This window comes from Astyanax mexicanus, chromosome 3, assembly GCF_023375975.1.
Source record: "Astyanax mexicanus isolate ESR-SI-001 chromosome 3, AstMex3_surface, whole genome shotgun sequence".
NCBI classification, from domain to species: Eukaryota; Metazoa; Chordata; class Actinopteri; order Characiformes; family Acestrorhamphidae; genus Astyanax; species Astyanax mexicanus.
Genome location: NC_064410.1, coordinates 16930871 through 16958407, shown reverse-complemented (window position 1 = coordinate 16958407; position 27537 = coordinate 16930871). Strand labels below are relative to the sequence as shown.

At 43.5% G+C, this 27537-nt stretch overlaps 2 protein-coding genes across 5 annotated transcripts in view; both read right to left on the bottom strand.

The window, feature by feature from the left end:
* Window positions 1-4185: 4185 nt before the first annotated feature.
* On the bottom strand, window positions 4186-7425 carry LOC125799435 (uncharacterized). Of its 2 annotated transcripts, none has more exons than XM_049476114.1 (4): window positions 7153-7425; window positions 6437-6530; window positions 6100-6187; window positions 4186-5008 (listed from the first exon to the last, which is right to left on the bottom strand). In XM_049476114.1, exons 1-4 carry the CDS (start codon window positions 7193-7195, stop codon window positions 4589-4591), a joined length of 645 nt encoding a protein of 214 aa, XP_049332071.1. In that variant the 5' UTR covers window positions 7196-7425; the 3' UTR covers window positions 4186-4588. The 2 variants fall into 2 exon arrangements, with proteins under 2 accessions (XP_049332071.1, XP_049332072.1); XM_049476115.1 differs by lacking the exon at window positions 4186-5008 and adding an exon at window positions 5052-5207.
* A 7325-nt stretch (window positions 7426-14750) lies between these two features.
* Window positions 14751-27537, bottom strand: part of LOC103039171 (phosphatidylcholine transfer protein) — a 133320-nt gene continuing 120533 nt past the window's right edge. Inside the window, exon 7 of one of the 3 annotated variants that reach the window (XR_007438387.1) lies at window positions 14751-14924. The gene's annotated coding sequence lies outside the window, so the exon portion shown is untranslated. Of the gene's footprint in view, window positions 14925-15327; window positions 15591-27537 lie in introns of those variants that run through there. The other 2 variants (XR_007438391.1, XR_007438390.1) reach the window with 2 other exon arrangements.

The following is a 27537-nucleotide window of genomic DNA, read 5'->3' as shown; positions in this document are numbered from 1 at the left end:
CATGTAATATCAAGGCTTATATATAAGTCAGACAACTTAAATTGTAAAAAGTCATTATACATCCACATACAGGGGTTGGACAATAAAACTGAAACCTGGTTTTAGACCACAATAATTTAATGTCCCGATGGACAGTTCTGGTGGAAACAGGAGAGTTGAAGTGCACATTAAAATCTGCCGTGATTTGGTCATCCGTGGTTTTATGTTTTTTGGATACAATCTGGGTTAGCACCCGAACAGCCCTTTCAGACAGCTTCCTCTTACAGCGTCCACAGTTAATCCTGTTGGATGTGGTTGGTCCTTCTTGGTGGTATGCTGACATTACCCTGGATACTGTAGCTCTTGATACATCACAAAGACTTGCTGTCTTGGTCACAGATGGGCCAGCACATGCTTTTGAACTCTGGTATGTCACCCATAAAGTTGTGTACATTGTAATATTTTGAGCAAAACTGTGCTCTTACTCTGCTAATTGAACCTTTACACTCTGCTCTTACTGGTGCAATGTGCAATTAATGAAGATTGGCCACCAGGCTGCTTCAATTTACCCATGAAACCTCCCACACTAAAATGACAAGTGTTTCAGTTTTATTGTCCAACCCCTGTATGTCTAATATATTGAATGTTTGGTGAATATTTACACCAGCAGTGGAAGCAGTTAGTAAATTTACTTCTAACTTCTAATCAGTAGTGGAAAGTGAGAAACTAGTCCGAGGTGGGTGGAATAAACTAGCTAGTGAGCAGATGAACTCTGGTGGGTGATGTGAAAGCCTGACTTCCAGAAACATCCATCAGTGTCAGGCTGGACAGGTGGGTGCAGTCAGTAATTCGGAGGAAGGCAGACAGACACAATTAGCTTTTTTGGAATTGTGGAGAACAGAGAATATACAACATCATCAGGGTTTGGCTAATGATTCTGGCAGATCTGAATAAAACAGCCTAACTAAAGAGAGAGAGAGCCAGAAGGCAACATAGACCCAGAAACACTGGCATCCACCCACTCCACTGTCAGCAAAACTGAGTGATCACAGGGGTGATGCAGGGGGCAGAACAACAGCATCAGCATCTCAGTTTACCACAATTGTCCATGAACCCCTGAATCTGCAGCCTTATCTAAGGGAAACATTAATCTTCAAAAGCTAAACTTATCAAGTTTTTGATATAGACTTAAAGACTGAGCCCTGAACATTTTTGCGAAGGTCAACTCCTCTGAATTTTGGAAAACTACTAGGAAACCAGCACCCTGTGATCTCAGTAATGGCAATGATTCATAAGATAAGATAAGAGACCCTTATATTTAGCAATCTATAGGTAAGCTGTGCACTGTGCAGCTTGATTTAGGGCATGTCACTGTGTGTTTGCTATCATAACAATGGGAAAAGTATGCCTTGCAAGGCTCAAAATGTGCAAAAAGGCATAATAAATCATGGGTGTGTTTTGGGCATAATGTGAAATAAACCATTCAGCTGACTTTGACGCCTGGATATTTTTAGGTCGCAGCTCTTTTGCATGCATCGGTAAAAAAATTAATCAGCTAGTTGATGCTGTGAAGATGTACGGGGATGTCATCTACATGAACATCAATATTATTTTATTTTGTTTTCTGTTTTTTCACCTAGGTGTGCTAGTGGGAGGGGACTCTAGTCTAAGAAAAGGAGTTAGGTCTAAAGCTTCTGGCTCGCAACCCTTTCTAAAACAAGGGAATGATATTCTTTCAACTCAATTATTTTTGTGAATCTGTTCAATTTCTCCCAGTACTACTTATATTTACCTAAAAAGGTCCAAAGGTCCAAAAGAGTTGTTTGTATTCAGAGTATACTGAATTTTGGTTTTCGTTTTTTTTTTTTAAACGGATAAATAAGATTCACCCTTTCTGAAGTAGATTCACATTGAAATGCTTTATGGTCTACATTAAACAAAACTAATTTATAACCACCAAGTTCCAAAATGTATAAATTTACAGTAATTTACCTTATACAATGAAAACCAGGTACCAGAAAAAACAAAAAATATATAAAAATAAAATTAAATAATGGGGAGATCTCCAATAAAAAAATAAAAGAATGGATCGAAAACAAAAATTGTCCTGTTCCGCTTTTTGTTTGTTTGTCGATTTTGTTTGTCCCTTGTTCTTTTACCTACTGAGTGCACTCAAGTCCTACCACCTATTGAGGATAAGTGTCCATGGAAATAATGAGCCAAAAAAAGAAAGAAGCAGGTCTCCCTCCAGAAAGTGTGCACGGTGTGTTCTCCAGTTGAAAAGAGTCTTCAAAAAAACAGTCTGCACAAATGTGAATCAAATTTACCTTACATGTTACTATCAAATCTTACAGAAATTACTATAGCTCTACAGCATACTGGGTTTCTTTTTTCCTTTTACATACAACATATTTATGCTCCCTCAGTAATTTTTCCCCCCACTATATCAAAATATCAACTTGTTGAACAGTGAAAAAAAATACAACTTTCTGTAACATACATACATATATATTTTACCCCCTTTCACTGGAAGAGGGAAAATAGAGCTATATCTCACTGTGCAGTCACAGCACACACACCGCATGGCCCCCATGGTTAGCAATTGCCAGCATAATGATTAGCCCTATACATTTCAGTACTATACTTTAGTTTAACGGAACTATTTTCACACCAATGTCAAACATCATTATCAAAAAGGTTTTATGACCATATCCTCACTGGTTTTAAGTGATAGTTAGATAAAAAACACTTAAATATTCAATATTTGTGCTACAACTCCATGAGGGGAACACACCAGGACTTGCTAGCTCAGATACAGGGGTATTTTTCCTCTCTTGTACTCCATTGCTTGTCTCTGGAGATTGACATAATTCACTTGCTCATATTTAAAGAAAAAAGTAGTTCACTAGCTTATATTTAGAAGACAAACGTGCATTACGTCCTAAAAAATATGTATTAAAAAACTCTGAGTTGTCCTCACTGCAGTTTGTCACTCACTGAGTGTCAAAAATACAGGAAAATAGTCTAGAGCTTCATCTAAGGTGGAAAGACCACAACAAAATCACAATAAGCTTCTAAATAGTTAGTGAGTGTCATTTGATAAGTGAGATGCAGGCAAAATGCAGCAGTACAGCAGAATCTAATTAACAGTTGTTTTTTCTCTGCCTTAAAGGGGCAGGCACAGAATTAAACAGCGTCTAGCAACCGTGATGGTTTCAGATTAAAGGATTGCTCTCTAGGCATTCCCTTTGTATTTGACCTTACATATTGCTGATTTCAACTGTTATTCTCCTCTGTAATTATTATTTTATCTCAAATAATTACATAGGTTACATGTTCACTATTGATGTTTTGCAATGCTGCATGTCCATAGCTGCGGTCCAATCTGAAGGGAGCTGCCTAGGTAGTCATTGCCTTCAAAGGCAGCTCCCTCATTCGGCAGCATTTTAACCAATAAGGCACCTTATGCGGCAGCGCGTTCGGGACACCCTTCAGAGTCAGCATACGTCATCACGTCCAGTGCGCTGCGCTCGTGGGCTCCGTTTACTCAGCGCGCTCACTCAAGTTAGCCACTTAGCTTACCTCAGTTTGTACCAGTGATTTACCTCAGAGCAGAATGGAGCCTCCAGTGGCAGCAGGTATTAATTTTGCTTTAGCACTTCTGTGGGAATTGTTGTGTGAAGAGGAGCGATTCGCTCTACGGAGTAGGCGTGTCCGGCGCTATGTACTCGCCCATATATTACAGGTAATATTAAAATATAAATATTCATGAATTATTTTAATGTAAATTATACAATTTCCTCTCTAATATTACTTTACACTCAAGGGTAGGACCAGTTTATTATATGCTTTGTAGAAATGTATGAGAAATGCAACCACAATACAAAATAACAATAATTAGTTTAATAATATAATAATTAGTCTATGAATAAACCATCAGCCATTAAATTAACCTTGATGTTACTAAGTTTTACCCAATACAATCATACACACTCAGCTAATTATTTTTATTTGGTTAATTTGACACTTTAGTTGCATAAGACACACAAACCTGCTTCAGAAATTTTATTTAAATAAAAATGTGAAATTGACTTGCTCATACCTACTAGCTCTAATGTGATAGTGACAAAAAACGACAACAAGCACATATTAACTTTTTTTATTTTAAAACTATTAAAACAAAAACAGAACTAGATAGCAATACTAATTTAGCTTTCACTGAAACAATACTTACCTGAAAATTACAAATTATATGCAAATTATATTAATACATTTATACCATGCCCAGTCATGTTATAAACATAATTTTAACTTTACTTCTCCACCCCAGAATGAATACCAAGGAACTCGCTACTGCTCCGTGAATGAGTCGATTCCTCTGCTCAACCTCTATTTTCACACTGAGGAAGACACTCAACCGTTTCGGTTGAAACGGGAGTCACTGGCCATTTTGCTCAGAATGCTCTCTCAGGAACGCCATCATGGGTGGGGACCCACAATTGAAGTGCTGGTATTTCTGTTTTGGCTTGCAAGTGGAGCTTCATATCGGGTGGTGTCCAGGGCGTTCAGCATCCCCAAGACCACTGTCTGCAGAATTGTCCACCGAGTCTCAGAGGAGCTGATGGGCATCTTGAGCAGGGTCATCTGTGTGCCAGCAACTGCAGAAGAGCAGCAAGAAATTGGACAGGGCTTTGAAAGGCTCTCTCAAAATCCTGCCTTGAGAAAAGCAAGGGGAGCTATAGACGGGTGCCACATACGTATTAAAGCCCCGGAGGAGCCAGACACTGGATGCTACCGAAATCGGAAACTTTTTACATCCATCCATCTCCAGGCTGTGTGTGACCACCGGGCCAGATTCCATGATGTGTATATTGGATTTCCTGGTTCTGTACACGACTCTAGGGTCTTGAAACACAGCCCCCTTTATCGCACTGCAGTCTACCCTCCGACTGGCACTTTCCTGCTGGGAGATGGGGGGTATCCATGTCTTCAGAGGCCCCTGGCTCTCATCACACCATATAAGCGGCCACTGAGGGATGAAAGAGGGTGTTTAACAGGTACCACTCAAAAGCACGTTCTGTGATCGAAAGCTTTTGGAATCATGAAGACTCGGTGGCGTTCCATTTTCCTGAAGGCCCTAGAAGTCCACCCCTCTTTTGTGCCAACAGTGGTTGCCTCCTGCGCCATTCTCCACAACATATGCCTGGGTGCTGGAGATGAACTGCCACCTGAAGAAGATTGTCGTGAAGAAGACACAGAGAGTGAAGAGGGTGTCCAAGACACATCAAATGGAAATGCTCTTCGAGAGGAGCTCTGTGCTGAGGTGTTAGCTGGTGTGCCTAGGTCTTAGTTATGTTTTGTAAAAATAAGCTCTTCATAGTTGTCTCAGTTGTCTGAGTATTTATACATGATTATTTATACCATATTTATTCAAATGTTTTATACAAATGTACCCAGTGTTTACTGATCTGTTTAAACATTTCGTTCCTGTTCCCCACATCCTTCTGAATAACTTGTTTACACATAATCTAGCGTTCTTCAACTGTTTACTGAGCAACTGAGAAGCAAGTGTTGTGTTTCTATGTAATATTGCATAAGTTCAAGCAATCTCTATATCTGAATCTCTATATACCAAAGTTAAAACTACAGAGGTAAATGCATTACAATAAAGAAGTGTGCTACACTCATGATAGATTTCATTGTTTACTTTATTTTATCAATAAGTTTTTCAAACAAAGAAAAATATCTCTCTGCCCTTTCCTCAGCTGCCTTCATTCACTTTTCCTCTCTCTCCTCCTCCTTCCTCATGTCCTCCTCTAAAAGTTCCAGCACACTTCTCTTTCTCCCTGCTGGAGATGAACATGGTTCACCATCATGCATTGAGGCAACTAGAACAGGAGGCACAATGGAGTGCCTCCGTCCTAAAGCCTCATCCATGATGGTGAACCACGGCCATGATGCAGCAGTGGCCTCCCCATTTTCAGTGCCACTCCCTCCCTGTTGGTGGGCACTTCAGCTCCTAAAACAGATAAGTGGAATGTTTTTCCACAAAGGTGTAGTTGTTTGTCAATTCATTAGTTGCAGTCAAGAAAACTAAACACGAATATAGTTTTTGCTTACTTTGTATTTTTTTTTGAGGTTATCCCACTTTTTTCTGGCCTGCTGAGGGGCCACTTTGCCCTCCAGGCCGATTTTTTGCAGCACAGTCCTGAGGGAGAGGGAGGGAGGGAGGGAGGGGGAGAGAGAGGGAGAGGGAGGGAGGGGGAGAGAGAGAGAGAGAGAGAGAGAGAGAGAGAGACTTTATTATACTTAAAGATAAAAACTAACTTATAGCACCAGCAAACATACAAGTAAAATCAAATATTCACAACGAAATAAGGTCAGGTAATGTCACTGTTAAATATATGTTTAATACTTTACATAAGGCTACAGTAGTATAGTGAAAACCAGGAACTACCTCCATCCACTCATGGCAGAGTTTTTCTCTCCAGTGAAGAGAGCCTCTTCCTCTGCCCGAGCCTTTATAAAGGCTTCTGTACTCACTTTTGTCCCTGGGTCAAAATAACATGAATTAGTAACAGCAGTTCATGGACACTACCATCATAATTCTAATAAGACAAACATTCCCTGAGTTACAGGTTAATCTACAGTTATTCAATCTAAGAGTTAACAAACTATTTACATATTAAATCACTGAGTTACAGGTTCATCTACAGTTATTCAATCTAAGAGTTAACAAACTATTTACACTTTAAATCACTGAATTACAGGTAATCTACAGTTATTCAATGTAATAGTTAAACTATTTAAACCACTCAGTTACAGGTTAATCTACGATTTTTTCAGTCTAACAGTTAAAATATTTACACATCAAATCACGGTGACTTAAAACAGTTAAAGGTGTTATACTGGACGACCGGATTATCTTAGATTCCTAGCGGGGGTTTCCTCGGCCCTCCAGCCGCGTTTGGTACGCTGCAAGTCGGCTAGATACGTGTTAGCTTACCCGGTAAATTAGCGCGATAAGCTAACGGTAGCTTCCGCCGGTCAGGTCTTACATTAAATAAAGTACAGGCGAAAACAACACTGGAAATCAACTTAAAACAGTCTAAAATATACTAGTTTGATAAACACACGCAGCCGTGAGTGGAAATACAGGAGAAAAATACTTACATTTGTAGAGAAACTCTGCCCCAGTCCCGTCTCCGTCCGCCATTTTTTCGAACTGAGCGGTGGAACTCTGAGCTGGTGAAATGCATCATGGGATTGCCTTCGCCGTGAAGGATACATCTCACGCTGCCTTCAGAATCGGGGTAAAATAAGGCAGCTGCCCAGGTAGGCAGCACATGCTACCTTCCGAATGGGACAGTCCTTTTCTCGGGAGCGCGCCTATGCTGCCTGAAAATGCTGCCTAGTTGGGCAGCTCCCTTCAGATTGGACCGCAGCTCATGTGTGTGTAACAAGAGGGGTGTACACGTTGAGCACAGCGCACTTGGGTTGCTAATATAGTAATGAACGTCTGACTGTTGACTTCTGTTAAGAAGGCAGAGCCAGTTAAAGGTCACAGACAATTAAGTAGAAGGTAGAATCAATTAAGTGGAGGCAGAGCCAATCAGGAGTCAGCTAGTTAATTGCTCAGATGCCTGAAGGCCCCTTCTGCTGCAGACTCTTTCAGTGGTTAGTTGAGTCTAGTTGAGTGCCTGAGTTTACCATTGAGTGTGTTTCATGAGAGAATAACACTCATCAAAGTGTAGAATCCAACCTGGAATGTTATATTGTGCTGTATTACATGGATCTACATTTACCAACCTAAATTCAAGTAAACTGAAATCAGTTCAAAGTTACTTCAGCCTCTCTTTATTTTGGGTGAACACTAGAACTCCTCCGCCAGCCTGATAAATCAAAACTCCTTTACATTTGAGGTCCTTCGAGCCGGATAGGAGTGTTTGCTACAGATGCAGGATGTCAGACCCTCAGCCTCCTACTGTACGCCCTCATTGTATGACTCATCCACCCACTTACCTTCAGGACTTTGATGTTCAATATCCATGCCCTTCTGGAAACGGTGCAGCACAGTATGAACATCATCACCAAATCAGTGCCTTTCAGAAAGCAGCCTAGATGATCCTAGAGCTTCACCCTCATCCTATTCCCATGCTTCCATGAGGGAAATGGAGGAAACAAAAGGTGTGTCTTTTGCTTCCAACTTTGACTGGGATACTTTAGATCAGTGGACAGAAAATAACCTGTCTTACCCCTTAGTGGACAATGGTGGTACCAAAGAGAGAGTTAGACTTAGAGTCCATGATCTTGAGAGAGAAAACCAGCAACTTCATCAGTCCCATGTAGTAATGAGAGAAGAGATAGCCAAACTACAAGAAGATATGCAAAAGCTAATTGCATCTCAACAGCAGCCTTCACTACCTTCCATGCTACCTCTAAATAGATCTCTGCCCCCAGTGCCATCTCCAAGACTTAGTCTTATCGCCTTCAGCCCAGACGCGTATTATGATGGAGCTGAAGCTACCGCATGTACTCATGGCTACCCTGACCAAGATCTCTTACCCTGTCCAGCTCCACGTCTGACCAAACCACCACCTACCTGTCCATCTCCTCCTAAATTCCCTACATCACAGGGACTTCAAGCTCAAACCTTTGTCAACAGGCCTTACATGAGGAATAATCTCCATTGCCCAAACCAGTCTGCCTTCAGACCAGTGAACAACCCATACAACCCAAATCAGACAGATTCTCAGACCAAATAAAGTCATGTTGCACCTAGCCAAGATTATGGTCATCAGTTTCAGCCATCTGTTCCAAGTAGGCCAATTAATAATATCAGACAGGAAACCATGTATAAAGGTCCACAACCTTCTATTCCTGACCTTTCCCATAGAGATCCCAGTGAATTCACTCGATTATGGCTAGCGCTTAATATTCTGCTACCTACAGATTGCACAGAGCTGTTTAAATACCAGGTGCTGCTAGATCATCTGAAGTTGGAAAAAGCTCGTCTGATTGCAGACTCATTCCTGCATTCTCCCACTTCTTTTTCAGACACCATGGCAGCCCTTGCAGAGGGATTTGGAAGGCCCCATCAGCTTCCCTTGACCAAGACAGCTGCAGTTATGGAGACACCTGATATTCAGTCAGGAGACTTTGTAGGCTTGGAGAAATTTGCTCTTCAAATACAAGCATTAGTGGGTCTCCTAAAGACGTTAGGTCAAGATGGGAATGTTGAGCTGCAGTGTGGCTCACATGTAGCTTGACTTCTGACCAAGCTACCTACTGAATTAAGGTCATCCTTTAAAAGGCAGATGGGCTACAGTTCAGTTTACACACTTCCAGATCTAGCAAAATGGCTTCAGTTCAAATCCTGGTGTCAGACCAGCGAGGGTCTTAATCAAGGCAGGAGGCAGCGAGATCAAGGTACACAGCGTTTAGACCTTCATTGAGGTCCAAGAGGTACTTCTAGGCCAGCAACATTGCTTCATGGAGCAGGTCAAATTACCAGTCCTGGCACAAAGGAGCTTGTATCCCTTGAGAAGCCCCCTATATCCAAGACACTGGAAATGAGCAATGTGTTCTGCCCACATTGTGAAACTACTGATCATTACTTGAGTCAGTGTCCAACATTCAAGCTGTTCAATAAAGACCAGATGGATCAAGGCAAACAACAGATGCTGGAGATGCGGACGAGGTCATCTAGCAACCCAGTGCACTTTAAAGAAGCCTTGTAAACTATGCAGGGCCAAGCATCTGCTTATCCTCCATGATGTAAACTCCCAGCCACACAGAGAGGACTCATGCTTAATCAGTTCTGCCAGCGATACATTTTACCTTGACAGGCCTGAAGGTTCCAGTCGTGTTCTCCTAAACGTGATTAGGGTCATACTTCATCATCAAACCAAGACGCTGGAGAAATATGCAATACTGGATGATGGCTCTGAAAGGACTGTCCTACTCTCTGCTGCAGCCCAGCAGCTAGGCCTAAAAGGACAGGCAGAGGAACTAGCTCTGAGTACTAAAAGACAAGATGTCAAAGAAGGTTTGTGGTGCTGCAGTGTCCTTCACTATCTCCTCAGCCTCTCAGCCCCACAAGAGCTTTAGGCTCCAAAGGGCTTTTACCTCTGACCAGCTAAGTCTAGCTGAACACAGCTATCCAGTGGCAGCTCTACAGAGGAATTATAGACACCTGAGAGATCTTTCTCTTCAGCCCTTGCACAGAGCTCAACCTCTATTGTTGATAGGCGCTGATCATCCACACCTAATTATCCCTGTTGAGCCAGTCCGTCTTAGTCCACCAGGTGGCTCTGCTGCAGTTAAGACAAGACTCGGCTGGACATTACAAGGTAGTACAAGAGACACTACAACCACAGCAGTGTTTGCATATCTCCCTGTCTCCCTCCATGGCTGAACTATTTCACAATGTGGAGAAACTCTGGCAAGCAGACATCATCCCATCCAAGAATGAAAAGCAGATTACCAGATCAAAACAAGTCCAAAGGGCCCTAGATCTGCTTCAAGCCAAAACCACAAGGATGCTGGTCAATGGAGTGAATCACTACACTACTACTTCATTGCTGCGAAAAGAAAATATGCCCGCTCTGAATGCTTCTAAAGAAGCTGTGATGCCACATCTAAGAAACACAGAGAGGCGAATAGCTAAGGATTAAGTGAAGGCCACAGCATACACAACAGAGATAAAGAAGCGTGAGCATGCTGGCTATGCGGTAGTACTCCCAGTTGAAGAAGTACTAAAAGGAAAGGAGTCTTGGTTTATTCCCCACCATATAGTCCAGCATAACGGGAAAAAACGTGTGGTGTTTAATTGCTCGTTTAGATACAAAGGACACAGTCACAATGACTACCTTCTCACAGGTCCTACTCTAGGTCCATCTCTACTGGGTGTACTCCTGCGCTTCAGGGAGCATGCAGTGGCTGTAAGTGGTGATATTCGAGGCATGTTTCACCAAATCCCTCTCCTCCCTGAAGACCGGCCTCTTCTGCGATTTGTGTGGCATAACTCAGAGAATTCTGTCTCTCCCAGTGTCTACGAGTGGCAGGTTCTTCCTTTTGGCACCACTTGCAGTCCATGCTGTGCCATCTTTGCTCTTCAACAGCACATCAGGGAGCACAGCAGTCCTGGAGACCAAATCAGATCCACAGTTGAGAAGAACTTTTATGTAGACAACTGCTTACAGAGTCTTCCATCGCCTCAAGCAGCAAAGCAGCTAGTTGATGATCTCAGATAAATCCTCAGTTCTGGTGGATTCGAAATTCGGCAGTGGGCCAGTAACATTCCAACTGTGTTTGAACACTTACCTAGGGATGCCCGCTCTGACAGCATTGAACTATGCATCAATCAGGAGAGAGCCAACATGAGAGAATCTGCCTTAGGACTGACATGGCACTGTGAGGGTGACACCCTTGGACACAAGCATCCTCAGATATCAAAGGGAACTCCTACCATGCACTACATCTTCAGAGTGCTGGCATCACAATATGACCCTTTGGGCTTCATTCTGCCTTATACCATACAGGCAAAAATCATTGTTCACGCACTCTGGGATAAGCAAAGGGATTGGGATGACCCCATGTTGCCTGCAGGTCTACTAAAAGCCTGGAACGACTGGGAGGAAGAACTCATCACTTTACCCAGTATCACTATCCCAAGGTGCTACACTACAGCTAATGATGAGGAGCAGATTCTGTCTACAGAGCTGCACATTTTCTGTGATGCCTCTGAGCAGGCCTATGGGTCTGTAAGCTACCTACGTGTGGACAAAGGGAACAGTGACATCATGATATCCTTCATCATGGCTCGGTCCATAGTGGCACCAAAATGTTGTCACACCATACCTCGACTAGAGTTGTGTGCTGCTCTTAATGGAGCTCAGTTGTGTAACCTCTTGACACAGGAACTGACCATACCAATAGAACGAGTCATATTGTGGTCGGACTCCATGACAGTACTATCATGGCTACGCTCAGAGTCTGGTCAATTCAAAGTATTCGTCGGCACGAGGATTGCTGAGATTCAAGAGCTGACAGCCGAGCATACGTGGAGGTATGTGGAGTCAGCTAATAATCCTGCTGATGATGTTACAAGGGGCAAAACCTTGAAAGAACTGTCCAGACCCAACAGATGGAGCCAGGGTCCTGAATTCCTCCGCCAGCCAGAGTCAGAATGGCCAGAGACGCCCCCAATCTATCCAGATGATGGTAATTAACAGAAAAAGGGTATTTTCTGTGTATTAACCAGTACTACTCCTTCTGCCCTTAGCTATAGTGAGTACAAGACCTGGAGTGAGTTGCTTGAAGAAGAATGTTCAACTACACAGTTTCCCCTGAGGAATACAAGTTGCTAAAGGCCGGAAAGTGCGTTCCACTAAATAGCCGCCTCCTCACTCTTGCCCCTGAATTTGATGAATCCAATCAGCTCATCCATGTAGGAGGGAGATCACGTCGTACAGAAGGTGTGGACTTTTCCACATTGCATCCAGTTGTACTTGACCCACACCATCCGGGAACTAAATTGCTAATACGATTGCAAATTACTCCACCCTGGTGTACAACGAGTATTTGCTGAAATCAGAAGGAAGTTTTGGGTGTTGAGAGGCCGGGAAGCTATTCGTAAGCAACAACATGCGTGTCCAGAGTGCTGGAGGTGGAAGGCTAAACCATTTATCCCTAAAATGGCAGACCTTCCTCCAGCAAGGCTGAGACTCCACAAACCTGCATTTTACAGTACTGGAATGGACTGTTTTGGACCATTTCAAATTAAGCTTGGTAGACAGCAAGAGAAAAGGTGGGGTATCATCTTTAAGTGTTTGACCACCAGATCAATACACTTAGACCTGCTCACTGGCATTGACACAGATTCTTTTCTAATGGCCCTAAGAAGATTTACAGCAGGTTGAGGAACACCCTTTGAAGTGATTTCTGATCAGGGCACCAACTTCCATGGCGGTGAGCGATTTGTGAACATGTGTCCTGAGCTTCAATCCACCAGGTGCACCACACTTCAGTGGTGTCTGGAAGCGGGAAATTCGCTCAGTAAAGAGTGCTTTACGCACAGTAATTGGTTCACAATCTGTATCTGAAGATGTACTCAGAACTGTCCAAATAGAGGTGGAGGGGATTCTGAATAGCAAGCCTCTTGGATATGTGTCCTCTGATGTGTCGGACCTAGATCCTGTCACACCCAAACTCCTACTTATAGGAAGGCATGATAGTTCCCTACCCAGCTTCTAAACTCACTGGATGGCAAAAAAGGTGTTCCCTGGAACTGATGGTCATATAAGATCTGCAGAGGTCAACATTGATGGTCAACTTTACACACGACCTGTTGCACGACTCATCCTCCTTCCAGAAATTCCAGAAAGGGATAACGAGGAAATCACTACCTACACCTAGTGGCTCTGCTTCTCTAGGAGCAAATATGCTATGCATATTTGGGGGGTGGTTATGTTGAGAAGGCAGAGCCAGTTAAAGGTCCGAGACAATTAAGTAGAAGGGAGAATCAATTAAGTGGAGGCAGAGCCAATCAGAAGTCAGCTAGTTAATTGCTCAGCTGCCTGAAGGCCCCTTCTGCTGCAGACTCTTTCAGTGGTTAGTTGAGTCAAGTTGAGTGCCACGAAGCTCTGTTCCTGAGTTTACCATTGATTGTGTGTGTTTCATGAGAGAATACCACAAATCAAAGTGTAGAATCCAACCTGGAATGCTACATTGTGCTGTATTACATGGATCTACCTTTACCAACCTAAATTCAAGTAAACTGATATCAGTTCAACATTACTTCTCTGATCCTCTGATCAAGAAACCAAATCTTGATCCTAGTGTACTGTCTAACTATAGACCTATTTCAAACTTACCGTTTATTTCTAAGATTTTAGAAAAAGCTGTAGCCCAACAACTTTGCTCTTACCTGCAAAGAAACCAGATCTATGAAAAATTTCAATCTGGATTTAGGCCTTATCATAGCACTGAGACAGCTTTAGTTAGAATAACAAACAATCTACTTATAGCCGCCGACCAAGGCTGTGTTTCCCTACTGGTACTTCTTGATCTGAGCGCAGCCTTTGATACAATAGATCATACTATCCTTTTAGAAAGACTAGAGAACATGGTCGGCGTAACCGGAACTGCCTTAGCATGGTTTAAATCGTACTTAACCGATCGCTATCAGTTTGTGAGGTTAAATGATATGTCTTCCAGTTATACCAAGGTAAGATATGGAATTCCACAAGGCTCTATATTAGGACAGTTATTATTTACATTATATATGCTCCCACTGGGCAAAGTTATTAGAAAACATGATGTGAATTTTCATTGTTATGCGGATGACACGCAGCTCTTCATATCAGCCAAACCTGATGACAGAGTGAGATTAAAGAAAATCGAGGATTGTGTAGAAGATGTAAAATCATGGATGTCGCACAACTTCCTCCTATTAAATAGTGATAAAACAGAAGTTCTCCTATTAGGCCCCAAAGCTGCTAGAAATAAATTATCAGACTTAATGCTAAATCTGGCTGACTTCTCAGCCACCCCTGGTTCAGCAGCTAAAAACCTTGGAGTTATCATAGATTCAGATCTAGCATTCGATAAACACATATCTAATGTTACTAGAACAGCTTTTCTACACCTCCGTAATATTGCCAAGCTAAGAAATGCCCTATCACTGCATGACGCAGAAAAATTAGTACATGCCTTTATTACCTCAAGGCTAGATTATTGTAATTCGCTACTGTCTGGATGTTCCGGCAGTAACTTAAATAAACTTCAGCTAGTTCAAAATGCTGCAGCCAGGGTCCTTACTAAAACGAGAAAATTTGACCATATTAGTCCAGTACTATCAGCACTGCACTGGCTTCCAGTCAAATTCCGCATAGACTATAAAATTCTCCTGTTAACGTATAAAGCCCTACACGGGCTCGCTCCTGAGTATTTTTATTTCCTGTTATGAACCACCGCGATTACTTAGATCTCAGGGTGCTGGTTTATTAGTAGTTCCTAAAATTCAGAGGAGCTCTGCAGGAGGAAGAGCTTTCTCTTATAAAGTGCCTCAACTCTGGAATAATCTCCCCGAATATGTTCGGGACTCAGACACAGTCTCAATCTTTAAGTCTAGACTGAAAACTTACTTGTTTAGTTTAGCTTTTGGTAATTAATGTTTTTCCCTTTAGATAAGGCTGCAGATTAAGGGGTTCATGGAAAGAGGAAATTGTGGTAAGATAGATAGATAGATAGATAGATAGATAGATAGATAGATAGATAGATAGATAGATAGATAGATAGATAGATAGATAGATACTTTATTGATCCCCGGGGGGAAATTCTTGTAAACTGAGATGCTGGTGCTGTTGTTCTCCCACTGCACACGGTCACTCAGGTTTGTGGACGGTGGAGTGGGTGGATGCCAGTGTTTCAGGGAGCCTCCATGTCTATGTTACCTTCTGGCTCTCTGCCTTTAGTTAGGCTGTTTTATTTAGATCTGCCGGAGTCATTTGCCACACTCTGATAATGTTTTATATTCTCTGTTTTACATAAATCCAGTCAAAACTAATTCCATCTCTCTGCCTTCCTCCGAGTTACTGACTGCCCACCTGTCTGACCCGATACCGAGGGATGTTGGACCCTCAGGCTCTCATGTCCTCTGTCTGGCCAGACTGGAAGTTTCTGAAGTCAGCTCTTCTCCATCCACCACCACAGATCAGCTGCTCATCATCCATCTTACTCTATAAGCCATTAGTGGAGCTGCTATACACCTGAATATATAAATGGATGTATGAAAGACTTTTTAAAATTAATTTAAAAGCCATTTGACCAGTGGTAGGATGGTCCCCCCTTTAATGTGAGTCTTGGTCCTCCCAAGGTTTCTTCCTCCTCCTGCAGCTCTGAGGGAGTTTTTCCTTGCCTCCGCGCTCACTGGGGGTTCTGTATTATGTATATTCTATGTTTAATGTTTTGCCTGATTCTTTGTCCTGTAATCATGTTTCTGTAAAGCTGCTTTGTGCCAACACCAGTTGTAAAAAGCGCTATACAAATAAATTTGATTTGATTTGATTTCAGCCTCTCTTTATTCTGGGTGAACACTACAACTCCTCCACCAGCCTGATAAATCAAAACTCCTTTACACTTCTGTCTAGGTTGTTGTCATTCAGTGGAAATGTTTTCAATTCTATGTTTTCAATTGCCAAGATATCAATATGCAAGACATTTACTTGGACACACCTAATTTCCAGACCACATGGCCATCAACGTAGATAAATTCATAAGCGTCTTTATTTTTTAATTGATGCAATGGAAAGGTGTGAAAATAGACTGTTGGTGGGGTGTAAGATAGCAATGAGCATCACAATGTGCCTTGCACAGGGTGTAAGACACTGCAGGACCCACTGTTTCGCAAATACTACTGGAACATCCTGACAGTAGTGTATTACAGTAGTCTAGCCTTGAGGTAATGAAGGCATGTATTATTTTTCCTGCGTTATGCAAGGATAAGGCATTTTTTAGCCTGACAATGTCATGGAATCTCATGAATGACTTACCACAAATATTTCCTATTTACATCCTATTCCTCAGTGGGTGCTTCACTGGTTGGTCATGTGGTGTTCAGGAGGGCTGGTTGTGATCTTTGCATTTGCATTAGCTGTAGCCCTTTGCCTATGCCAAGTGAGACATTACACATTCGTCCCACTGTAAAGGCTCTAAGGCCGAAGTCAAAGGGGGATACTAGCTCTCCCTGAGGCACCCGGGGCTGCTAATAGTGAATCCTGCTGCCTGTCATATTTGGTAACTTACAGTAACAGGGTTACGAGTAACAGGGTTGCAAATCTGTAAAAACTGTAAAATTTTGCTATGTATACAAGATCAAGGACAAACATGGTTATATAAGTATATAAAGTAAATTTTGACTCATTATTAGTCTTACAATATGAGTAACAGGGTTGTGTTCACTTAGTGACACACACAACTTAGACAAACATATTACCTCTGCCAGGTAAAATTCCTTATGGTAACAGGGTTGCGCTCATGTTGTTGGACACAAAATAATAGCATAAAAACTGTAACATGCAATACAGTGTAGACCGAAGAAGTTGTTTTCATAAATAAAGGAGATGCAAATCAACAACATACAAGAGGAAGTCATTTATTTAGAGCTTATTTTAATTGTTAAATTTGCCAAAGGATTTGGTCACCCAATGTGTGGGACAAGAGAAAACGGCAATTTTTTGAGGTGGTCCAAAGATATTCAGTCTTTTGAATAATATCTAAGGAGCTTATTTTTCCACCATTTTTACAGCTTGTTTTATAACAAGTACATTGTTAAAGAAATTAGTAATTTAGATTTTTGGATATGTACATTTGAAATTTAAGTGGTGGGACAGGAAATGTACCAAAATCCTGGAATGTCCCACAAGAACAATGAAGAATTTATAACATTACACTAACACAATGTATTTTGGGGTATTCAGTGTGGAGCTGTACTAAATCTGCTGGTGGCCATAAATACTTGTACAATTATTAAGTGTATTTTGCATTGCCTTAAACATAATAAAACTACATATATAAAGTATCAGAGCTGAGGATCCAGTGCTTTCCTCTGAGGGTGTTGTGATGCCCCCTTTTGAAGATGCAGCCATTTGAAAAGAGGCGGCATCTGATTGCACAATCTATCAGAGAAGGAATGAGCTGGGGTTCATCTGTCTACTGTTGGGGCCTTACTGAAAGGAGGAATTCATATGAATGGATATTGGGTAATTGGCCTCCAAAATGTAGTGTACAATGTTGTGTGTAGTTTATTATGTTAATTGTGTAATATTTATACACAATAATTGAGTAAGCAACTGCATGTGGAATTGTCAGTAAAATCCAAACTGTTACCTAATTGTGTTATCAGAAAAACAAACAAGTTTTTGCCCCCTGTAGATTTTTTAGATAACTAGATAACTAGTTAGCTAAATTAATTTTCGTTCATTATAGCCTAAAGTGGAGCTATGTATTGTAGCTTAGTTTTGGGAGTTGATCCACGCCCTCACTCCTCCCACTTTCTTCCCTATTTAAACCAACTTCCTCTTTACCTGCTCGTTGAACAACCTTGCAGTTGAACGACCCCGCGATTGAACCTCTGTAGTTGATCAACCTCGCCTGCGGCGTTGACTCCCGCTCCTTACCTGGCCCACGATGGTACTCCACCTCTATGTCTTCTGCAGCTGGCGTCCAACCTCGCACGACCAGCTAGCTGTTCTCGTCCACACCTACTCCTCCACCGCCACTGCTGCTGGCTGCCTACCTTGATTACTACAAGGTTGCACTTCCAACACTCAGACGCTGGAGTTCCCAAGCCTTTTACAGTCAGACCTCTTCTTAAATACTTGCAGTGGTCAAAAGTTCTGATTTAACTTTTGGGGCTTCGGCTTCACGCTTTACAGCGAAGCTGCCCTGAACTCCAGCCCAAACACTGTGAGTTCGCTCCCCCTCTTTTCTTCTTCTCTGCCCAGTCAAGGGCGTGGGTCAATACTAGCAAAGTGGAGCTATGTATTATAGCTTAGTTTTGGGAGTTGATCCACGCCCTCACTCCTCCCACTTTCTTCCCTATTTAAATAGTCACTTCCTCTCTACCTGCTTGTTGAACAACCTCGCACCCACCTCCTCCCCATCTTCCTCCTTCTTTGATTTTATTCTTTATCCTCATGTTTCTCTTCGTGTGAGGGGGGGCTTCCGCTTCACGCTTTACAGCGAAGCTGCCCCGAACTCCACACCAAACACTCTGAGTTCGCTCAACCTCTTTTCTTCCTCTCTGGCCAGTCAAGGGCGTGGGTCAATACTAGCAAATTATATTCTATATACTGAAATAATTAACACAGTTTGAAAATGAAGTAGTGATTAGCTGATCAGGTACATGAGGGCAAGTTAAACATTTCATATACAGGTCCTTCTCAAAAAAATTGCATATTGTGATAAAGTTCATTCTTTTCCATAATGAAATGAAAAAAAAATAACTTTTATATATTTTAGATTCATTGCACACCAACTGAAATACTTTAGGTCTTTTATTGTTTTAATACTGATGATTTTGGCATACAGCTCATGAAAACCCCAAATTCCTATCTCACAAAATTAGCATATGATGAAAAGGGTCTCTAAACAAGCTATTAACCTAATCCTCTGAATCAATGAATTAACTCTAAACACCTGCAAAAGATTCCTGATGCTTTTAAAAACTCCCAGCCTGGTTCATTACTTAAAACCGCAATCATGGGTAAGACTGCCGACCTGACTGCTGTCCAGAAGGACATCATTGACACCCTCAAGAGGGTAAGACACAGAAAGAAATTTCTGAACGAATAGGCTGTTCCCAGAGTGCTGTATCAAGGCACCTCAGTGGGAAGTCTGTGGGAAGGAAAAAGTGTGGCATAAAATGCAGCACAACGAGAAGAGGTGACCAGACCCTGAGGAAGATTGTGGAGAAGGTCCGATTCCAGACCTTGGGGGACCTGCGGAAGCAGTGGACTGAGTCTGGAGTAGAAACATCCAGAGCCACCGTGCACAGGCGTGTGCAGGAAATGGGCTACAGGTGCCGCATTCCCCAGCTCAAGCCACTTTTGAACCAGAAACAGCGGCAGCAGCGCCTGACCTGGGCTACAGAGAAACAGCACTGGACTGTTGCTCAGTGGTCCAAAGTACTTTTTTCGGATAAAAGCAAATTTTGCATGTCATTCGGAAATTAAGGTACCAGAGTCTGGAGGAAGACTGGGGAGAAGGAAATGCTAAAATGCCTGAAGTCCAGTGTCAAGTACCCACCGTAAGTGATGGTCTGGGGTGCCATGTCAGCTGCTGGTGTTGGTCCGCTGTGTTTTATCAAGGGCAGGGTCAATGCAGCTAGCTATCAGGAGATTTTGGAGCACTTCATGCTTCCACCTGCTAAAAAGCTTTAAGGAGATGAAGATTTCATTTTTCAGCAGGACCTGGCACCTGCTCACAGTGCCAAAAACACTGGTAAATGGTTTACTGACCATGGTATTACTGTGCTCAATTGGCCTGCCAACTCTCCTGACCTTAAACCCATAGAGAATATGTGGGATATTGTGAAGAGAAAGTTGAGAGACGCAGGACCCAACACTCTGGATGAGCTTAAGGCCGCTATCGAAGTATCCTGGGCCTCCATAACACCTCAGCAGTAACACATGATGATTGCCTCCATGCCACGCCGCATTGAAGCAGTCATTTCTGCAAAAAGATTCCTGACCAAGTATTGAGTGCATAACTGAACATAATTATCTGAAGGTTGACTTTTTTGTATTAAAAACACTTTTCTTTTATTGGTCGGATAAAATATGCAAAAGTTTTTTTGGGGGGGGGGGGGGGGGGTTTGTTTTTTCATCACTTTTTTGCCAAAATCATCAATATTAAAACAATAAAAGGCTTGAACTACTTCAGTTGTGTGTAATGAATCTAAAATATATAAAAGTCTAATGTTTATCAGTACATTACAGAAAATGATGAACTTTCACAATATGCAAATTTTTTAGAGAAAGACCTGTAAATATTTTCTTAAACTTTGACTCCCTATCTAGCTTATTCTAAAGTTAATCTAACTGACTCACACAGCTGCAGTTTATTAATCATATGGTGGTTTTGATCTGTGTTTTGATTCAGAGAAACACAGAAACACATCATCACTGTTTACATGGTTAGCTCTGTTATCTTTCTTTTATAAACATCTCCGGATATAAAGCCCTTACAATGGCCTACAAGGTGATGACAGAACAGCTCCTTCCTACCTGCACTCACTCCTGAAGGCTTATGCTACCTCCTGGCCGCTGCGCTCCTCCAATGAACGTCGCCTTGCTTTACCAAACAAACATTCACACAAAGCAATCTAGACTGTTCTCATACAGAGTTCCCCAATGGTGGAACAAACTACCTTCCACTACCAGATCAGGGCTGGACTGGGACTGGCATTTTTGGTTTGAACCGGCCCCTCATAATTACCAGAGCACAACTGACTTGTAATTTAAGTACAGAGAAGCATAATGTATCATCAACATATTAAATATAACAAGTTTAGTGTCTATTGTTAACTCCAGCATTTTTGTCTGCTCTGTGTAGTTCAATTGATTTGTTTATCCTTTTTATGGAAATCATTTCTAATATGTATTTTCTGAATTTATCTGATATAACAGCTTAATTCTAATTGTTCAGGTTAAAGGGCTTCCTCCTTTAAACACCTATAACATGTATTTGTATCAGTCTACAAACAGTGCTGCTTTATGAACTGTCTTAAAAGCATTTGACACTGTTATTCTCTTATTTAGTGTGGGCATACCTTTTGCTAATATTACTTACATATATTTTACACTTACTTTAGTCTTAGTCATAGTTAAATTGCAAAGCTTTTACTTATCATTTATCAGTTTATCAGTATCTGTTACTTCACTTGTTTTAGTGCTTTTTAAAACATGTTGAACCACAGCATGGAGTCTACAAACTCAAACTGCAGCCTTTCAACACACCTTTAACCTAAATATCTAAAATGCTATGATGCAGCCTAACATAGACACTTGCTGCTCGCCCAACACTTCAGTCTTGCTATTTTATCAGGATAAGAGAGCGTGGCTGCCAGATTTTGGGAAGTATGTAAATACCAATTAATATTGATACTAATCAATGGCCATTACTAACATTACCACCATCACCTTAAAGTCCCTGTGTTATCCTAACGTTACTAAAGTTACCTGCTTACATACTACACTCTCCCGCTCAGTCTGTCCCTCGTTTTTTTCTGTCACAAGCCTGCATCGCTGGCTGCTGCTCTCCCTGTCTGTTTGCTGCTCCTGTCTTCCCAGAGGACGCGGAGGCTACAGCAGCGGATATGTCTGTGATTTTTTACACATTTTGTTTCATCTACCGTGAGAATTTGTGTACGCCCAATTACCAGTCCAGCCCTGCTACCAGATAAGGAGAATATCTCGCTATCTTTCATAAACTCCTGAAGACAGAGCTCTTCAAAGAGCACTTACTCTCTTAACACCTCTAACACACTAACTACTTCTAACCTCATTTCCTTCATCCTCTTCTCTACTCCTCTATCCCATTTTTCCCTTTGATCTCCTTTAGGCCCTGTCTAAAGATGTTTTACCTTTAACTTCTATTACTTTTGTACTTCACTATTGTAAGTCAGCTGCTGCTGCTAGAGTGGGAGGGGCTTCCCCTCAGCAGCACACTGACTCCTCCGCATGCTGCAAAACCAGCAAGCTGATTGGCTGTTACTACTGAGAGGCGGAATTTAATTCCTGAACCGGCCTCGAGATTTTCCATTCACACAGCGGTCACTGACTCCTCATTAATAGTATAGCTGAGCTGAGCGAAACTATATAATTTTTGGTGGGGGACAAATCCACCTGTTCCTACGTTAATACAAGGACATACCTAAACTCCACTTGAGGTAGGTTCTTAACCTTTTCTTGGTGGACCATGCCACCCTTTATTTAAATTGCCTCTGCCTCAGACTGCAGAGAAGCAGTTTCTTAGTTGCAAATTATTTAAGTGCTGAAAAGGAGCCATAAGGACCTGCATGATAGTCCACACAGCAAAAGACCTCCTGCCCTCTGTAGGACTTTGATTGAACCCTAGTTGTAACTCATCTAATTGGAACAGGTTTTAAACAGTTATTAAAGTCTTTGAGCTATGAGGGTGTGTGACAGCAAAGATATAAATGTGTTTAAATATTATTATTAATAGTATGTTGCTTTATAATATGAGGTACAGCAATAAATCAGCAATGAACAGACTTTATGATTTCTTATTAAATTGTTGCTAGTATGATCTGCAATTTATATATATGAGAAAAATAAAGCGTGAGAGAAAGAGAGTGAGAGAGCTACACAGAGAGACCAAGCGAGAGAGAGAAAGAGAGAGAAAGAAAAAGAGAGAGACTAAGAATAAGAAAGCGAGAGACAGAGGGAGAGAAAGAGCAGTGGTAGGATTAAGCAGGGACTGTAAGTGAATCCAGATGGGCTGTTATTATTAATATCTGTGACTGATGAATGAGAAGGAAAAATTACAGGCACCAGCCCAAACCCAATCCCACAACCCCAACTCCCACACACTGCCACCTAGCACCATACTGCTCACCTACACTCTCCCCACTGATCTGTAGACTTCTATTACTCTTCATCTCTAAATCTTAATCTCTCCATCTCCATCTGGAGACAGCGGGAAAACAGTACAGGAAAACTAAAAATCACATTGTTTCCATGGTAAAGCTGCTGGAACACAATGTTTTTTGTTTTTTGAATGTTTGTTTAAGGATTTAGTGTCGCCTCGTATACTAAAATGAAACAAACTCAATCCTAACTGCTGCACAGTTTGTAATTGTGTTGCATGAATTAAATTACAAGTTTAACTGAAATGTCCGTGCAGGGGGAGCTGACATGTCCTGTACCTGGACAATGATGGCTATTTTGACTTTTGGTATAATGTAATGTTGTGCTTTATACTGTGTCAAATTGCCTTAATAATGAAGAGTGAGAGGAGAGGAAGAGTGAGGGGGGGAGGAAGAGTGAGAGGGAAGGACGAGTGAGAGGGGAGAAAGAGTAAGAGGGGAGAAAGAGTGAGAGGGGAGAAAGAGTGAGAGGGGAGGAAGAGTGAGAGGGAAGGACGAGTGAGAGGGGAGGAAGAGTGAGAGGGGAGAAAGAGTAAGAGGGGAGAAAGAGTGATTGGGGAGGAAGAGTGAGAGGGAAGGACGAGTGAGAGGGGAGGAAGAGTGAGAGGGGAGAAAGAGTAAGAGGGGAGAAAGAGTGAGAGGGGAGGAATAGTGAGAGGGAAGGACGAGTGACAGGGGAGGAAGAGTGAGAGGAGAGGAAGAGTGAGAGGGGAGGAAGAGTGAGAGGGAAGGACGAGTAAGGGGGGGAGAAAGAGTGAGAGGGGAGGAAGAGTTAGAGTGGAGCAAGAGTGAGAGGGGAGGAAGAATGAGAGGGGAGGAAGAGTGAGAGGGAAGGACGAGTGAGAGGGGAGGAAGAGTGAGAGGGGAGAAAGAGTGAGAGGGGAGAAAGAGTTAAAGGGGAGGAAGAGTGAGAGGGAAGGACAAGTGAGAGGGGAGGAAGTGTGAGAGGGAAGGACGAGTGAGAGGGGAGGAAGAGTGAGAGGGGAGGAAGAGTGAGAGGGAAGGACGAGTGAGAGGGGAGGAAGAGTGAGAGGGGAGAAAGAGTGAGAGAGGAGAAAGAGTGAGAGGGGAGAAAGAGTGAGAGGTAGTGGAGGAGTGAGAGGAGGGAGAGTGGGTGGGGAGGAAGTTTGAGGGGTATGGGGAGAGTGAGATGGGAGGAGGAGTGAGAGGTAGTGGGAGAGTGAGATGAGGAGGAAGAGTGAGTGGGGAGGAAGTTTGAGAGGTATGGGGAGAAAGAGTGAGAGGGGAGACAGAGTGAGAGGGGAGGAAGAGTGAGAGGGAAGGACAAGTGACAGGGGAGGAAGAGTGAGAGGGGAGAAACAGTGAGAGGGGAGGAAGAGTGAGAGGGGAGGAAGAGTGAAAGGGAAGGACGAGTGAGAGGGGAGGAAGAGTGAGAGGAGAGGAAGAGTGAGAGGGGAGGAAGAGTGAGAGGGAAGGACGAGTGAGAGGGGAGAAAGAGTGAGAGGGGAGAAAGAGTGAGAGGGAAGGAAGAGTGAGAGGTTAGGGAGAGGCCAGGAGAGAGATAGGTGGCAGGAAGAATGAGAGGGGGAGAAAGAGTGTGAGGTAGATGGAGAGTGAGATGAAGAGCAAAAGGGAGAGTGTGAGAAAAGGGAGACTGGGATGATAGCTGAAAGTGGACGAGGAGTAAGAGTGGAGGCCAAGTGAGAGGGGGTGAAGATTGAGAGGTGTGGGGAGAGTAAAATGGGGAGGAAGTTTAAGAGGTATGGGGAGAGTGAGATGGGGAGGAGGAGTGAGAGGTAGTGGGAGAGTGAGATGAGGAGGAAGAGTGAGTGGGGAGGAAGTTTAAGAGGTATGGGGAGAGTGAGATGGGGAGGGAGAGTGAGTGGGGAGGAAGTTTGAGAGGTATGGGGAGAGTGAGATGGGGAGGAGGAGTGAGAGGTAGTGGGAGAGTGAGATGAGGAGGAAGAGTGAGTGGGGAGGAAGTTTAAGAGGTATGGGGAGAGTGAGATGGGGAGGAAGAGTAAGAGGGGAAGAAGTTTGAGAGGTAGTGGGAGAGTGAGATGAGGAGGAAGAGTGAGTGGGGAGGAAGTTTAAGGGGTATGGGGAGAGTGAGATGGGGAGGAAGAGTGAGAGGGGAAGAAGTTTGAGAGGTATGGGGAGAGTGAGATGGGTGGAAGAGTGAGAGGTAGTTGGAGAGTGAGATTAGGAAGAAGAGTGAGTGGGAAGACGTTTGAGAGGTATGGGGAGAGTGAAAGGTAGTGGGAGAGTGAGAGGAGGAGGAAGAGTGAGTGGGGAGGGAGTTTGTGAGGTATGGGGAGAGTGAGATGGGGAGGAAGAGTGAGATGGGGAGGAGGAGTAAGAGGTAGTGGAGGAGTGAGAGGAGGGAGAGTGGGTGGGGAGGAAGTTTGAGAGGTATGGGGAGAGTGAGATGGGGAGGAGGAGTGAGAGGTAGTGGGAGAGTGAGATGAGGAGGAAGAGTGAGTGGGGAGGAAGTTTGAGAGGTATGGGGAGGAAGAGTGAGAGGGGAAGAAGTTTGAGAAGTATGGGGAGAGTGAGATGGGGAGGAAAAGTGAGAGGGGAAGAAGTTTGAGAGGTATGAGGAGAGTGAGATGGGAGGAAGAGTGAAAGGTAGTGGGAGAGTGAGAGGTAGTGGGAAAGTGAGATGAGGAAGAAGAGTGAGTGGGGAAGATGTTTGAGAGGTATGGGGAGAGTGAGAGGTAGTGGGAGAGTGAGATGAGGAGGAATAGTGAGTGGGGAGGAAGTTTGAGAGAGATGGGGAGAGTGAGATGGGGAGGAAGAGTGAGAGGTAGTGGGAGAGTGAGAGGAGGAAGAGTGAGTGGGGAGGAAGTTTGAGAGGTAGTGGGAGAGTGAGAGGTAGTGGGAGAGTGAGAGGAGGAAGAGTGAGTGGGGAGGACGTTTGAGAGGTATGGGGAGAGTGAGAGGTAGTGGAGGAGGGAGAGTGAGTGGGGAGGAAGTTTGAGAGGTATAGGGAGAGTGAGAGGTAGTGGAGGAGGGAGAGTGAGTGGGGAGGAAGTTTGAGAGGTATGGGGAGAGTGAGAGGTAGTGGAGGAGGGAGAGTGAGTGGGGAGGAAGTTTGAGAGGTATGGGGAGAGTGAGATGGGGAGGAAGAGTGAGATGGGGAGGAGGAGTGAGAGGTAGTGGAGGAGTGAGAGGAGGGAGAGTGGGTGGGGAGGAAGTTTGAGAGGTATGGGGAGAGTGAGATGGGGAGGAGGAGTGAGAGGTAGTGGGAGGATGAGATGAGGAGGAAGAGTGAGTGGGGAGGAAGTTTGAGAGGTATGGGGAGGAAGAGTGAGAGGGGAAGAAGTTTGAGAGGTATGGGGAGAGTGAGATGGGGAGGAAAAGTGAGAGGGGAAGAAGTTTGAGAGGTATGAGGAGAGTGAGATGGGGAGGAGGAGTGAGAGGTAGTGGAGGAGGGAGAGTGAGTGGGGAGGAAGTTTGAGAGGTATGGGGAGAGTGAGATGGGGAGGAGGAGTGAGAGGTAGTGGGAGAGTGATATGAGGAGGAAGAGTGAGTGGGGAGGAAGTTTAAGAGGTATGGGGAGAGTGAGATGGGGAGGAAGAGTGAGAGGGGAAGAAGTTTGAGAGATATGGGGAGAGTGAGATGGGGAGGAAGATTGAGAGGGGAAGAAGTTTGAGAGGTATGGGGAGAGTGAGATGGGTGGAAGAGTGAAAGGTAGTGGAAGAGTGAGAGGTAGTTGGAGAGTGAGATTAGGAAGAAGAGTGAGTGGGGAAGACGTTTGAGAGGTATGGGGAGAGTGAAAGGTAGTGGGAGAGTGAGAGGTATGGGGAGAGTGAAAGGTAGTGGGAGAGTGAGAGGAGGAGGAAGAGTGAGTGGGGAGGGAGTTTGTGAGGTATGGGGAGAGTGAGATGGGGAGGAAGAGTGAGATGGGGAGGAGGAGTAAGAGGTAGTGGAGGAGTGAGAGGAGGGAGAGTGGGTGGGGAGGAAGTTTGAGAGGTATGGGGAGAGTGAGATGGGGAGGAGGAGTGAGAGGTAGTGGGAGAGTGAGATGAGGAGGAAGAGTGAGTGGGGAGGAAGTTTGAGAGGTATGGGGAGGAAGAGTGAGAGGGGAAGAAGTTTGAGAAGTATGGGGAGAGTGAGATGGGGAGGAAAAGTGAGAGGGGAAGAAGTTTGAGAGGTATGAGGAGAGTGAGATGGGAGGAAGAGTGAAAGGTAGTGGGAGAGTGAGAGGTAGTGGGAAAGTGAGATGAGGAAGAAGAGTGAGTGGGGAAGATGTTTGAGAGGTATGGGGAGAGTGAGAGGTAGTGGGAGAGTGAGATGAGGAGGAATAGTGAGTGGGGAGGAAGTTTGAGAGAGATGGGGAGAGTGAGATGGGGAGGAAGAGTGAGAGGTAGTGGGAGAGTGAGAGGAGGAAGAGTGAGTGGGGAGGAAGTTTGAGAGGT